Source organism: Peromyscus maniculatus, chromosome 23, assembly GCF_049852395.1.
Source record: "Peromyscus maniculatus bairdii isolate BWxNUB_F1_BW_parent chromosome 23, HU_Pman_BW_mat_3.1, whole genome shotgun sequence".
Taxonomy (NCBI): domain Eukaryota; kingdom Metazoa; phylum Chordata; class Mammalia; order Rodentia; family Cricetidae; genus Peromyscus; species Peromyscus maniculatus.
In genome coordinates, this window is record NC_134874.1 from 13,406,584 (window position 1) to 13,422,140 (window position 15,557).

Below are 15,557 nucleotides of genomic sequence, written 5' to 3' on the forward strand. Positions count from 1 at the left end.
CTTTTGCCCTTCCCACGTTTCTTTTCTTGGTGGTTTTTTGTTCTGTTTTATTTTTAAGATATATCTTAATTTATTATTATTATGATTTCGGTTTTTTGAGACAGGGTTTCTCTGTGTAGCCCTGGCTTTCTTGAAACTAGCTCTGTAGACCAAGCTGGCCTCAAACTCACAGAGATCTGCCTGTCTTTGCCTCCAGAGTGCTAGGATTAAAAGCGTGTGCTACCACCGCCCTGCTTTATTTTTAAGTATGTATATTGTGTGTCTGGTGTGTGCACTTGAGCATGGGTACCCATGTAGGCCATAGGTATGGGATCCCCTGCAGCTAGAGTTAACAGGTGATTGATTGTGAACCATCCAACATTGGTGTTAGGATTGAATTTGGGTTCTCTGGAAGAGCAATATGTACTGTTAAATGCTTGAGGCATCTCTCCAGTCTTTTTATTTATTTTTTATTTGTGTGTATTTATTTGTTTTGGGGACAAGGTCTTATTTATCACAGGCTGACTTGGAGATTTTCATGTAGCTGACGATGACTTGTAACTTCTCTTCCTCACCTACTGCATCCTGGGTATTGCAGGCATTGTTCCACTGTGGGCAGTGTTCTTCAGTATTCTAAAACAGAAAGTAGAGTCATTTGTGTGCGTTGCACTTGGCCATGTAATGTGTGTGTACTTGTGGTGCAGGGCCTTTGAAAGCGAGGCCTTGTAAGCATAACAGGCCTGCATTCTGCCCCTGAGCTAGCCCCCAGCCAGTCCCTGTCTGTTGTGTTCAGCTGCAGCCCTCTGCTTCTTAGAGCTTGTTTCTGATTAACTGGCATGGTGGCGCATGCTTATAATCTCAGCATTAGGCTCTCGGAGGCAGGAGGATTGCCATACATTACAGCTTAGTTTCGGTTACATATTGAGTTTCAGGTCATTCTGGGCTGTATAGAATAAACTCTGGTCTCAAGAACAAGATAACCCATTTTGATTCTCTGTAAGCACTTGACACAGTAAATTCCATAAAGATGGGCTTGGGTTCAGCTTCCTCTACTTCTAGGGGATAGTTAACAAAAAGGCAGGATTAAATTTTTCTTAATTTCATAGAGGGTAGATGGGTGGTACACACATGTGGAGGTCAGGGACCAAGTTCTGAGAGTTTCTCCTCCCACCTCTACGTGTTCCGGGCATTGAACTCAGACTGTCAGCCTTGCGCAGCATACTCTACCCGCTGAGCCTCTCATTGGCCTTGGAGTTTAATGTTTGTGGTGCTGGGAAGGAAGCACATGGAAGCAGCCGGCGTTCGGCCGTTCAGTTGCACCGTACCCCATTGTGTTGTTTCTATAAATTTAATTTTTTGTTTATTTGTAATATAATACTAACATTTTACTTACTTGACTGCTACTCTGGCTTTGCCTTAAAAATACTCCAACTCTGGCAAGATGACGGCTCCGGGGATAAAGGCGCCTGCTGCCACCAAGCAGGGCCAGGGTTCGACCCCCGGAGCCATGCAGTGAGAGGAGAGAACTGACCCGTTTGTCCTCTGACCTCCACATAAGCGTCGCAGTTTTTACTTACATTACATTCGTAGATGTTAAGATACAAACACAGTGACGTGATAGAGACCAGAAGATAAGTACGGCCCCGATAGCATCAGTAAGTGTCTGAACAGGTCTGTAGAAACATTTAAATTTCATAGTTTTAAAGCATATGGAGTTCAGAGGATCACTCAGGGCACTTGATTCTCTGCCTTAGCCATTTAGGACTCGGTGCCAAATCATCTTGCCAGCCAGTTTCATAATAAGAAAAAAAACCCAATTCTTGGACAAGTTTGACTGTTGTCAAAAGCTTGAAACTCACAGTGTACCCCATGCTGACTCAGTTGCTGCATGAGCCAACGTGCCTGGTGAAGTTGAATATTTTCTCTGAGCTAGAGTTGACTTGAGTTTGAGGAGCAGAATATAAATGGGGCAGGAGGAAAGTGTTTCCTTCTGACCACCACTAGGTGGCACCAGCAACCCAACCTTCAGATGGCCCTTTGTGGGTGAGGCATGGAAGTGGGGGATGGATCTATGTGGACCTTTCCTCCCTCTGGTCTGGAGGCCTGGGGTGTGTGTTTATAAGGCGGCAGGGAGTGGGACACAGGAAGAGCTGAACCAGCCTTCCTTCCCTCCTTCCCTCCTTCCTTCCTTCCTTCCTTCCTCCCTTCCTTCCTTCCTTCCTTCCCTGATAACTTCCCTCCTCCTTTTCCTTTCCAGCACTCATGTCTTGCTGTAGACCACAATAGGAAATCGATAGACTTTGAGTTGTGGTAGGAGCATGTTCTGCCCTGACTAGAATGTGGCTGGGGTTCCTGGGCACCAGCTCCAATGCTTTCACAGTCCAGTCTGCTCTACAGGAAATCCTGACGTTCATTGTACAGTGGGGACATTCCCTCTGCCGTGGTGGCCGCTGCTGAGTGTGCCGCAGACCACTCAGCTCTTGACTCCCTTTAGATCACCAGAGCATGTTGTCCTGAAGTCTGGTATGCAGTGCTGAAGCCTTCCTACAAATTGGCTTTAGTCCCTGCTTATGAGACTAGGAAATTGGCTCGGGGTTAAGAGCACTGGCTGCTCTTCCAGAGGACCCCGGTTCAGTTCCCAGCACCCACATGGCAGCTCACGACTGTCTGTAACGCCAGTTCCAAGGAATCCCACACCCTCCACACACAGACAAAACACCAGTGCACATAAAATAAGAATTTATTTAAAAATAAATTTAAAGAAAGAAAGCTGCTTGCTTTTTGATGGAATGCCATTCCTTGTGGCTTTTCCATTTTCCTTGTTCCCATTTCTGCCTTCAAATAAAGCATTCTGCTAAGTTACAGTGTGTGAATACTCCTTCTTTATAGTATGCAGTAGTGAACCTGAAGCAGGCCAAGCAAAAATGCCCTCTTTGTACAGCCTGCATCATGGATGGCAGTGGGAGTCTGGTCCTGAGAACCTCCCCCTGCCTGCTCACTCATCCTGTGCTGTTTTCTGAGTAGGCTTTTGTCTGATGCTGCTCAAGATCAGGACACACACACACACACACACACACACACACACACACACACACACAGTAGTTAAAAGTCTATGGGTTGGTTTTGCAGCTTTTCCTTTTTCTTTTTTCCCTTAGAGTGGTACTTTGAGAGGAGCTCTTGGCTCATCCCTAAATCTTCTGAAATTTTCACATACCTCCCCCATACAAGAAAAGAGCCATTTAGGTCAGCTTTGGGACACATCTATCTGTATTCCCTGAGGCTTAGGATGGATCATTTCAGAGTTCTAGGACACCATACTAGGCTGTGTATGTAGCAAGGTTCTGTCTCTTCCCAAAAAAGTATAATTGTGTGTGGCTATGGGTCCTTAACTATGGGTATACTTTAACTTTTATCATGTCTCCTCTCTGTTCTTCCTTTAACTGTCTCTCTTTCTTTCTCTGTTTCTCTCTTTCTCTCTCTCCCTCTCTCCTTCCCTCCCTCCCCCTCCTCTTTCTTTTGCCTTTTTTCTCCCTCCAAGCAGGTTCTTATTGTATGTATTGCACAGCAGTGAACCTCTTCGCTTAGCCTCCCAGTGTTGGGGGCACATCTCCCTGCTGTGAGTTTTAACTTCCTGAATCAAGGTGTTGGTGTTGTAGGCTGAGTTTGTATCTAAGTAAATGTTTTGTTCACTTAAATGTGTGCTTTTGAAAAAGTAGTGGTTGGCATGTTAACAGGATTTGTTTATGAACAGTGTTGCAGCTTTGCATAGAGATGATTATGACTGGTTCTCAGTACCCCATGGTCTGCTTTTGTGTTCTTAGTCCCTTTTAATTTAATTAAAGGACTCTCAGGATCCTAACTAATAATTATTTGCTACTTTTGTTGGAATCTCTCTTCTTCCTGAAAGTATACACAAGTAAATTAAATTTTTTGTTGTTGCTTTTCTCTTCTTTTCTTTATTTTTTAGTTGTTTTGGTTTTTCGAGACAGGCTTTCTTTAGGCTGTCCTAGAACTCTCTGTAGACCAGGCTGGCTTCAAACTCAGAGAGATCCACCTGCCTCTGCCTCCCGAGTGCTGGGACTAAAGGCGTGTACCACCACACCTGACTGAGTAAATTAATTTTAAAAAAGATTATTTTTGATTAGTGTGTGAGTGTGTTCACCTGAGTGCAGATGCCCACAGAGTCCAGAAGAGGGCATCAGATCTTCCGGAGCTGGAGTTACAGGTGGTTGTGGGTGTTGGTAACTGAACCCAGGTCCTCTCCAAGAACAGAGCCACCTCTCCAGCTTTATAAACTAACATTTGCCAACAGCTGATAGAACTTTCAGGTGATGAACAGGATTGAGACAAGCTAGAAGGAAGTAATGAGGCTAGATATATAGGGCTATTTATGGTGTTGAAAATGAGCAGTGTCTTGTCTTCTGCTAAAAGCTGTATCCAGAGTCCAACTCCAGTCTTCTGCTGCTCTGAGGGGCTCCCTGTGTGCATTCTGGGCCCTTATAACTGATGGCAGCAGAGCCATCTGCTGGAGAGATAGGCAGCTTTTTGCCTAGCATGCATGGTACACAAACATTCGTGTTTACATGCTCCTCATTTGGAAAGAGAGGAGGTTAGGGCTACTAGTCCTGCAATGCTCTGCCTAAAATTTTCCGCTCACGTGTCTTACTTTGGCAATGCCTTGACCCTTGGGAATACTATGCCAGAGCAGTGCCATATCAAACCCCTGGAATAGTCTTCCTGTGTGGAATAACTCTAGACCTTAACGGATTTTCTTCTCCTGCTCTTTGTAGCAACTTGTCATAAGGGTCAGGGCAAAAGAGTTTGGGAGCTTGTAGTCTCTGGCAGAGCAAGTCAAAAACATTACTGTGTTAGAAAGATGTGTGAGTGTGAGCATTCAGTGTGCACCTATATCTGCAGAGCACTCCTAACGCTGTCTAGCTCTTTTAACTCCAGCTGTGGAGCATTTCTTTCCTTAGCAGTAAGAGGAGCTGAGCATGTAGGGGTTGCAACGCTTCTAAGCCAGGCTCAGATCCTAGAAGTGGTGAGCCTGCTAGAGACAGGCAGCAGCTCTGCAGAAGCTGAGCTGCTCATCAGGGTGTGGTTGAGGGTGTTTGGGAAGGGAAGGGTCACTCAGAATGGTTTAACTTACCACACGTATTGTCAGAAGATAAGTCTGGACACTGACCCTGCACAGACCTGAACTTGCAAAGTAACCCGTTCTGCCCAGTCACACATGCACACTTGCTGGCCATCCTGGTGCTAACGTGCAAGGAGAGCCTGGGGTGCATACTGAGTTTTAGGCCAGCTAGGGCTCCCCAGGAAGACACTGCCTAAAACAAAACACCACCGAAAAGATGTGTCTTAATTGAGGCTCTATTCACTGAAAGAGAGCATGAACTCACTGTGAGCTCGAGTGCATGAAGTGATGAGAGGAAATGCCTTCACTAGTTACCTGTGCTCGAGTTGACTGGATTATTACTTAGATACCAGAAAGTCACTTTCTTTCTCGTGGTTACTTGTCTGTATCTCAGTGTCGTCTGCCCATTGTATCTTCACAGATGCTTTTACCGACTCTGCTGTCAGCGCCAAAGTGAATGGTGAGCACAAGGAGAGGGACCTGGAACCCTGGGATGCAGGGGAGCTCACAGCCAGCGAGGAGCTCGAGGCTCTGGAGAATGACGTGGTGAGTGCCATTGGTGACCGTCCAGCGTGCTTGGCACACCCCAGCTCTCAATTTAACATATAGAGCAGAGACTAAGAAAAGCCTTCACCCTGACTGGAGGGCTCAGCACTCATAAAATTACTTCTTTGTGATAAAATAGTGATACGTAATTTACTACTGGAAACTAAGGTAAGCGATGGCAGCCTGTTGTTTCCAATGCCTGTAAAATAAGCAGCCTAAGGCAGGTAGCATTTAACCGTGTGTTGACTTTCCTAAAGTTGAAGTCAAAAGTTGGCCTTTTTGTTTGAGGAAGAGAAAGTTATCGTTAAGATAAGATTTTAGGTTAGGTGTGCCAATTGTGATGTCAGCACTCAGGAGGTAGAGGTAGAAGGGTTAGGAGTTCAGGATCAGCCTTCACTGTAGAGAAAGTTTGATGCTAGCCTGTACTGTATAAGATCCTTACTCAAAAAAACAAATCAGCCAGTGTGGTGTTACCTGCCTTTAATCTCGGGAGACAGATACGGACAGGTCTACATAGCAAGTTCCAGACTAGCCAGGGCTGCCCAGTGAGAGCCTGTCTTGGGGGGAAAAAATAGCAATCACAAAAGCAAATAATTACATTATATTAAAATTAAAGCATTGCTCTGGGCGGTGGTGGCACAGGCCTTTAATCCCAGCACTCGGGAAGCAGAGCCAGGCGGATCTCTGAGTTCCAGGCCAGCCTGGTTTACAGAGCGAGTTCCAGGACAGGCTCCAAAGCTACACACAGAAACCCTGTCTTGAAAAAAACAAAACAAAACAAAAAATTTAAAGTATTGCCTAAATCCCTTGAACTTAAGTTAGTGTCACTCTCTACAGAACCTTGTCTCTGAAATGTGTGTTTAACATGCCGTCTACAATTCAGATTGTAGGAGACTTTGTGATAGAGCACAGAGCTTTTTCAATTTTATTTTATTTTTTTTTTTTTTTTTTTTTTTTTTTTGGTTTTTCGAGACAGGGTTTCTCTGTGTAGCTTTGCGCCTTTCCTGGAGCTCACTTGGTAGCCCAGGCTGGCCTCGAACTCACAGAGATCCGCCTGGCTCTGCCTCCCGAGTGCTGGGATTAAAGGCGTGCGCCACCAACGCCCGGCCTCAATTTTATTTTTATTTTAGGTGTCTGGGTGTATTGCATATATGTCTGTGCACCTACCTCTTAGAGGACAGAAGAGGGTGTCAGATAACCTAGAACTAGAGCTACAGACAGTTGTGAGTTTCTACAGGTGCTGGGAATTGAACCTGGGTCCTTTGGAAGAGCAGCCAGTGCTTATAACCACTGAGCCATCTCTCCAGTCCCTTAGCACATAGAGATTTAAGGTTAACCATAAATAAGGTTATGTGAGCAAAGAACCTTCTGTTGTGAACAGAGCACCTGAGTCTACTGTCTGAGGCATAGTCATGTAGTAAGAGTATCTTCTCCTCTAAGAGCTCACCTGGCTGATAGAACAGAACTGCCTTGGAAACCTGTCATTGTTCATCTTCAAACTCTAAAGATTCATCTAAACTTATTACAGTGGTTCTCACATGTGTATCACCACACCTTGGGATGGGAAACTTTTTACTCTGGTAGTTAGGTGGATAAGTTCGTTGAGGGCTTTGTGGGGAGAGGGGCAGTGTTTATCAAAATTTAAAATGTGATTTATTCTATCAATCCTACTAAGATTTTTAGCTGATTGTGGTGGTGCACACCTTTAGTCCTAACACTTAGGAGGCAGAGACAGTTGGTTTCTGTGAGTTCAAGGCCTGCTTTGGCTACACTGTGTGACATTGTTTTGTTTCTTTTCTTTATGGTTTTTCAGGACAGGTTTTCCCTGTGTAGTTTTGGAGCCTATCCTGGAACTCACTTTGTAGACCAGGCTGGCCTTGAACTCATAGAGATTCACCTGGCTTTGCCTATCGAGTGCTGGGATCAAAGGCATGTGCCACCACTGCCCTACTGAGACTTTGTCTCTTTAAGAAAAACAAAATTATATAAATTAAAAATAGAATATTTACTTTAGTGCTAATATATCTATAATACATGCAAATAATTATGTTTCAGGGTATTTTGAAGCATTATTTCTGTTAGTAGGTACCCATTAGGAAAGCATGAATTTCTTAATAGAGATACATTCCTACCAAAAACCAATATTCAAATAGGAAAGATACCTAATATACTTATTAACAAAAAAACAAGTTGCAGAATAGCAATACTGTATTTAAATTCTAAAAATACGTATTAAGAGAGAGAGAGTGAGTGAGTGTGTGTGTGTGTGTGTGTGTGTGTGTGTGTAAATAAGTTATGTACACATAAAGACCAGAAGGGCAACAGATTCCCTGGAGCTGGAATTCTATGGAGTTGAGAGCTACCATGCAGGTGCTACAAATCCAGCCTCATTACTTAGACCTCTTTTTTGTTGTGTTTTATTTTATTTACTTTCTTTTAAGACAAAGTTTCTTAGTTGTTGGGTGTTTTGTTTTTAGACAAAATTTCTCTATGTAGCTCTGGCTATCCTGGAACTTGCTCTGTAGACTTGGCTGTTCTTGAAATCAGATCCGTCTGCTATACATCCTGAGTGTTAGGATTAAAAGCCTGCACCACCACACCCGGCTCAGTAGTAAGAGCTCTTAACCTTAAAACCACTGGCTTAAGCTCAAAAAAGTTCCTAATAGTAGTTATTTATGTGCCTTGGAATTTGAAGGTGCTTAGTTTTAGTGGATATTTTTCTGTTTAGTTTGGTGCATCATTCATAGATTATTGAAGTCATAGTCTTCCAATTAAAAACAATTTACGAGACAGAGACAGAGAGACAGACACCATGGTGTGCAAATGGGGTCCTGAAGACATCTTGTGGGAGTTAGCTCTCTTCCTCCACCATGTCCTATGAAAAAATAATACGTGTTCTTGACCACTGAGCCATCTCTCCAGCTTTAGCCTATTAGGCTAACGAAGGAGAACTGGACATGAGAGAGGTATGTGGCAAGCCATCTATTGATACTTGCCACTGAAGATTCTGCTCTATTAGCCCCAGTTCTTCCCTGCTGAAGAATGCAGCCCATGTTTTGAGAGTGGCCGTTTCCTTCTCCGCTGAGGTTGGAAGTTAGGGCAGTGAGACCCAGAGCTGTTGCTGGGATCGCCCTGCAGCCTCCATGGCAGACAGACTCAACTCGTGTGCTGTCGTCCCGTTTGCCTTCCTGTTGCTCTATGCTGCCCTTCCTTTCCTGCCTTGGGGAAGGGACGGTGGCAGGGCCTGGAAATCAGTAGGAAAAAATGGACTGCTTTTCCTTTCCCAAAGGTTTTTGGCTATCACAATGCACCTCTTACCCTTCTAAGACCCACTTTAGGGATGGAAGTTGTAGGGAAGGCTGTTAGTATACTGAAGGAGAGAACTCTGACCCAGAGGCCCCGGATTCATGACGTGGCTGGATGTTCTAAGTTTTTCTTATATCCTCTCAGATAACTCATGTAATCACCTACCAATTTAAGGGGGTGATACATGTAAGAAGAGTTCTTCCTAAAGAGTTGTTTGTTTATTTTTGTTTTTTGAAATAGGGCCTTTTTTACTATAGCCCAGGCTGGCCTTGAACTCAAAACATACTCCTGTCTCAGTTTCCTAAGTGCTGGTATGACAGGCAGGAGCTATGTCTAGCTTTCTTGAAAAGGTTCCTTCCTTCCTTCCTTCCTTCCTTCCTTCCTTCCTTCCTTCCTTCCTTCCTTCCTTCCTCCCTCCCTCCCTCCCTCCCTCCCTCCCTCCCTCCCTCCCTCCCTCCCTCCCTCCCTCCCACAGTATCCTGCCAGTGTGTATGCCTGCAGGTCAGAAGAGGGCGCCAGATCTCATTATAGATAGTTGTGAGCCACCATATGGTGCTGGGCATTGAACTCAGGACCTCTGGAAGAGCAGCCAGTGCTCTTAACCACTGAGTCATCTCTCCAGCCCCTCTAAAAAGTTTCTAAAGGCAAGTTTGGCATTTCTGGAGGGAAGGGATGGGATTAGGTCCAGCCAGTGCAGTTTGTTAGGTGTTATTGCAAGAATTGGTTGCAGCTGAATTAAAAAGTTGATTTTGAAAAATGACCCTCGTTTTCCTTCTAGTCTAATGGATGGGATCCCAATGATATGTTTCGATATAATGAAGAGAACTACGGTGTAGTGTCCACATACGATAGCAGTTTATCTTCATATACGTAAGTTCACAAAGTTCTCTTTTATTTTAGCTAATTTGTCTTAATCAGCTTAAATGATGTTGTTGAATAAATGTTTCTGTTTTATTTTAAATTATACATCGAAACAAAAACAAAGAAAGCCGGGTGCTGATGGCACACATGTTTAAACCCAGCACTCAAGAGGAAGAGGAAGGTGGATCTCTGTAAGTTCGAGGCCAGCCTGGTCTACAGAGTGAGTTCCAGGTTGTCCAGGGCTACACAGAGAAACCCTGTCCCAAAAAAAACCTAAATAAATAAATAAAACAAAAATGTGACGTTCTTTCTTTTAACTATTTAGGCTTTCAAGCTCACAATAAAACAGTGAATAAATGTAGTCCCTCCCCCCATACCTTCTTTTTTGGTTAAAATACATTTTGTCTTTGTTTTCAAATTGTAAAAAGGTTAAATTCCCAGTGATATGGGTTTGCATGAATCATTTCCTGAAATGGTAAATGCTCTTTTGTGTGACAAAGAGTGCGTGTTTATGATAGCAAACCCCCCTTACTTTGACAGTGTCTCTGGTGACCCCATGCTGTAAACTTTCTTAATAGTTGTGTGTGACCCAGAACAGAAGTGTGACGGTGAGACAGTCACCATCTTCTTTTCTTTGTGTTCAGGGTTCCCTTAGAAAGGGATAACTCAGAAGAATTTCTGAAACGGGAGGCAAGGGCCAACCAGTTAGCGGAGGAGATCGAATCCAGTGCTCAGTACAAAGCCCGTGTGGCCCTTGAGAATGACGACCGGAGCGAGGAAGAAAAGTACACGGCGGTCCAGAGGAACTGCAGTGAGCGCGAGGGGCATGGCCCGAACACCAGGTATGTATTACAGGGTCCACCGCACAGTGTTTGGACCCATCCCCCTGGGTGAGAAGAGGTCGTCCCACTGCCTCCTCTTTCCTGACGCTTAAGGAGAAAATGCTGCTGGTGGGTTGGGGTAAGATTCGGTTAGAGAAGAGACAGTGGTCATCCTGGTAGTATCTTTGGGGATTCAGCTTTCTGGAGTCAAGTGTTGGACATCCGAGGACCCAGCCCAGACCCCAAGGAGCTCTGCACTGTGGCCTGCAGGATGAAGGTCTGTGGAGAGTACTAGGGACATCTGGAGTGGGAACAAGCCACATCAGGAGGTAACATGTGTGATAAGATAATAATGGGGCCTGTTTGCCACTGGCAGGGTGGGACTTTTTTTTCCCCCACCGGCAGAAACACGATCCTGTAAGAGAGTCTGGCCTCTTCAGGCGAAGGCTAAGAACCCAGGTTCGGTATTTTGGATGCCATGATGGCAGGTGGCAGAAGTACTGGTGTGCCGTATTTGAAGAGGGGCTTGTAGGTAACATTGAGGAACAAACACGCTCTGAGTCGGAGAGCCCTGTCTGTGTGGCATATGCAGCCGAGAGGAGTGTTAGCTGCTAGACAGCCTCGCTGTGGGAAGGCTGGAAACCAGGGAACTTGAGCCTTGCTCGGAAATTGAGCTTTTACTGATGCTCGTTCTGAGAACACGTGAGCTAAAGCCAGTGTGAAGTGAACTGGAAGGGACATGTGAGGATCAGTGGTTGAGTGCTTTGTGGGGCTTGCGGGCCTCTCGTTTCTTCATAAACAGTTGTCCAAATCTGCTACATTGTGAGGACAGCACAAGCTGTGTTCTGTCTTCAAGGTTTCCTAGCTGAGTTTTGTGGTTCTTCTGATCATCACGGAGTGTCAGGAGGTTGAAATGAGCACAGCTTGTTACACTGCTGGCGGGGGGGACTCAGGCCGTGTGGTACTGACTGAGCTGTGTGAGGAATGTTCTTCTGCCTGCTGTACCTTTAAGTGTGTTCTGTCAGTCCCACACTTCTTAGCAGAAATGATTTAGAGGGGCTCTTATTTCCAGGGAAAATAAATATATTCCTCCTGGACAAAGAAACAGAGAAGTCATATCCTGGGGAAGTGGGAGACAGAGCTCACCACGGATGGGCCAGCCTGGACCAGGCTCCATGCCATCAAGAGCCGCTTCTCACACTTCAGACTTCAACCCGAACTCTGGTTCAGACCAAAGAGTAGTTAATGGAGGCAAGTATTTTGACCAGATTTGTTAATGTTATCAAATATAGAGATATCTAAATATTTAAGAGTTTACAGAATGGATAGGAATGTGCATGCCATTTTTGAATTTTGTGAAGTAGTTTTTATTATCTATAACTTAGTTTTGTTTTGTGGCTATCAGATAGTATAACATCATATATGTCCTTGGCGCATTTAAAGGACAACACGGTCCTGAGCTGTTGCATGTCTCTCATACTCATTTGGCCTAAAAACACTCCACATACAAGATTGGAAACTCTTGAGGAGGGTCTCAATTTAAAAAGCCCTGGGTAATAAAACTGTAGGCATAGTTCATGGGAAAGATACTCCAGTTAATACAGATTCATTTTATTAACTATGATGGATTTCCATTCTGTTTACTTCAAGGAAGAATTTGGGGTAATATTTATAATATCAGACATGAGCAAGAGTCATGTGAATAAAATCATGAGAGAATCGTGCTGAAAATACAGCACAGAACCTTGGGTTTCTGCGGGTAGGTGTTAGTGCGTAGCAGCACCTTGGATCTTGAGTAGGACGGCACTTTTTGTGGTGTCTGAGTCAGGTGAACACAGATGATAGGTGTTAGTAGAAATCTGATAGACTCAACAGCAGAAATGAAATAATTATGTGCACATGTGATCGTTAACAGCAGTAGTGTGGTGTTACTCAGGAGAAGAATGGACAGCCAGTTTCAGGTGTTGAGGGTTAGAACAGTACAAGCTGGATGAGGAGGCCCATACCTGAGGCAGAGGGATGAGCAGTGAAAGGCTATTCTGGGTCATGTGAGACCCCATCTTAAAGAAAGGAAGGGAGGAGAGGAATTCAGATGAGTACAAACATTTGTTTTCACTGAGTCTTTCCAGAATTCCTCTCCAAGTAAACACTTTGAGTACTTCTGTACCTAGCAATGGTGGTGAAAATATCTTTGCTCACCGAGTAAAGGTTTTCAGTTGTTTCTGAACAGAATTTTCAAGTTAAAAACTTGAAGGGGGCTGAGAAATGTGTATACTCCAGAGTATGGGGACCCCCCTCCCCCTGTAGAGCAGCCCTGGACTGCTGGCTAAGCGCCAGGGAAGTGGCCACGAGGCCTGGCTGGGCAGTTGGCAGGTCTTCGGCTGGTACAGCAGGCTGTAGGTAGGTCGGCCCTTTCTAGTGTGTTGAAATGAGATTGGTTTACAAAAGCACCCAGTGTTGTTACTCCATCCAGCGTTCTAGAAAACAGTAGAACTAAGTTTTTATTTCTAACTAAGTGGGACTGGGTTAATGAGCTTTGAGACTGACACTTGGGCTCAGATGTAGACCTGATGAAAATCTCAGGTGAACATAAGGAAACAGCTTTTACATTGGATTCAGTAGCTGGTGTTTCGTTATTGTCCAGAGCTGAAGCCAGTAAAGGAGATGGCCTTCCGGAGCAGGAGTTACTTACTGTGTTGTTGAGGGAAATGATCTGTGTGTGTGACATTCTCTTCACAACAGCCGAAGAAGTGGGGTACTAGGCAGAGTCGTAACTGTCTTCTCCAGTAGTGTGTGTAGATCCTCATTAACCCTTTGGGAACGTGGATTCATTTAAACAGACTTGCTTTGAAGGAGGTTAAAGAAAATGTGAATTTGTGTCAGTTAAGTTATGCTAAAACTTAGCACAAATCAAATGACTGTCCTCAAAGGGTTAAAATGTACAAGAAATCATTTTTGTCATTTTACTTTTTTTCTGTTTACTTTTCCCCTCATTTTTTCTTTAGTTTTTATACTTTCCTTCATATCATTTGTTCTGTCAGGTGTTCCCTGGCCATCGCCCTGCCCATCTCCTTCCTCTCGCCCACCTTCTCGCTACCAGTCAGGTCCCAACTCTCTTCCACCTCGGGCAGCCACCCCTACACGGCCGCCCTCCAGGCCCCCCTCGAGGCCATCCAGACCCCCGTCTCACCCCTCTGCTCATGGTTCTCCAGCTCCTGTCTCTACTGTGCCTAAACGCATGTCTTCAGAAGGTACAATACCACGATTTGTTCATGTTTTTGTTTGTCTTTGTTTGACTCCTTTGTGAGTTTATGATTACAGAGTAGTTTCCTCTTCATTAGTTAATAACCTATAATTTCTGTGTTTAACTTTAGTTTATTAAAACTTACTTCTATTAACCTGTTGTTCACTACAGTGAAACTTGCTAAGTGCTGTGTGTAAAGCTCTGCACTGTCCTGGATGGAAAGATGGGATCTGACCTGTCTTAAATGTCGCTCCTTTGGAGCCTAGGAAGGTCACAGGCCCAACACAGTAACAGTGATGAATCGGGGCTGTGACCACTTGCCGCTCCGGGGCGTGGGTGGATAGAGGCCTGCCACATTCCAACTCCCTGGCCATGGTGCCAGTGAAGCTTCCTGTTGGCCAAGGGCAGGACTGCTATTTTGGGGTCCCTTGTGATTCATGACATCCCTTATAGTGGCTTTGTATGTCCACCCTCAGGTAACAGTAGTTCTTAGAGTGCCTGAGGAACTATAAATTTAATTGAATAATTATTTTTAAATTAGTTTTGCACTATCACTATAGTGAAAGGTTATTTTAATTTGGGGGGAGGCATTTATCTAAAATTTATCAATTAAAAAACAGGTATAAATTTGAGGGTCTTTTTTTTTTTTTTTGTCTTATTTGCTCTTGTCAAAATTGTATTTGATGCTGAATTGACCATTGTTGCATGTCATATCTTTTGAATGGTGGCACACACCTGTAATCCCAGTGCCCGGGACGTAGGCAAGAGGGTTGCCAAAAGTTAAGGTCAGCTTGGCTTTTGAATGAGTTCTAAGCCAGCCAGGAGTATATGGTGAGACCTTGTCCTAGCCATTCCCACACCTGCCCCCAAAAGGTAGCATTCTGATTTAATGCAATTTGTAAGTTAAAAACATCTTTTGTTCTAAATGACAATGTCCTTTGTTCAGAATATTTCTGTTAATACTCTAATCAGATTGTCTTGGTAAAAGTCATGAAAAATGTAGCTGATCAAGACCAATAGTTTCCTGAAGAACCTGCTTGGGAGTAAACTATATTGGCTACTTTTCAATTTTCCACCAGGCAGAAGGGAGCTTCATGGCTGAAGATTTCAAATTTCACTGAAATTGTAATGCCTGTTTTTCTAGTGGTCCTTAGCTGCAACCTGGAACTCTGTTGCAGACCATGGGGTAAAGGTGTTTATTCCATGAGAATGCCTTAGTTAGGAGCTGTGAGCACAGGTGAACCGTGAACATGGCATTGAAGTCGGGTGGGAGCGCTGCTCCTGGTGCCCACGAAAGAATGCACTGCTGCATTGGTCCAGGGTGCTGGCACTCCAGGTGAAAGCCCTCCACAGTAGGCTAGTGAGCTGACTCTGGCTAAGAGTCCTTGCTGTGCAAGCCTCAGGACCTACGTTTGGTCTCTGGAGCCCATGGAAAGATGGAGAGAAAGAACTGACTCCCTAAAGTTGACTTCTCTTACATGCCATGGCATATATAAGCCCCCCATCATACACATAAAATAGTAATTAATAAATTTTAAAAATTAAAGGAAAGTCCTGACATTGATTAGTGTTTTCTGAGATCATTCTGACTGTGTTCCCACTGAGGACACACAGAGAGAACATGTATTAGGAGCCACACTTAGGGCTCTGAGAAGGGTAGTTC

General features: G+C 44.4%; 1 protein-coding gene across 19 annotated transcripts in view; it reads left to right on the forward strand.

Annotated features, from left to right (window-relative positions):
- Positions 1–15,557, forward strand: part of Atxn2 (ataxin 2) — a 97,219-nt gene that overhangs the window by 49,889 nt on the left and 31,773 nt on the right. For 16 of the 19 annotated variants that reach the window (XM_076561034.1, XM_076561036.1, XM_076561042.1 and 13 more), the window contains exons 6-10: positions 5,538–5,662; positions 9,747–9,838; positions 10,474–10,671; positions 11,723–11,901; positions 13,692–13,901. In XM_076561034.1, coding sequence (XP_076417149.1) covers positions 5,538–5,662; positions 9,747–9,838; positions 10,474–10,671; positions 11,723–11,901; positions 13,692–13,901 — 804 coding nt within the window. The remainder of the gene's footprint in view (positions 1–5,537; positions 5,663–9,746; positions 9,839–10,473; positions 10,672–11,722; positions 11,902–13,691; positions 13,902–15,557) is intronic. The other 3 variants (XM_076561032.1, XM_076561033.1, XM_076561041.1) reach the window with 1 other exon arrangement.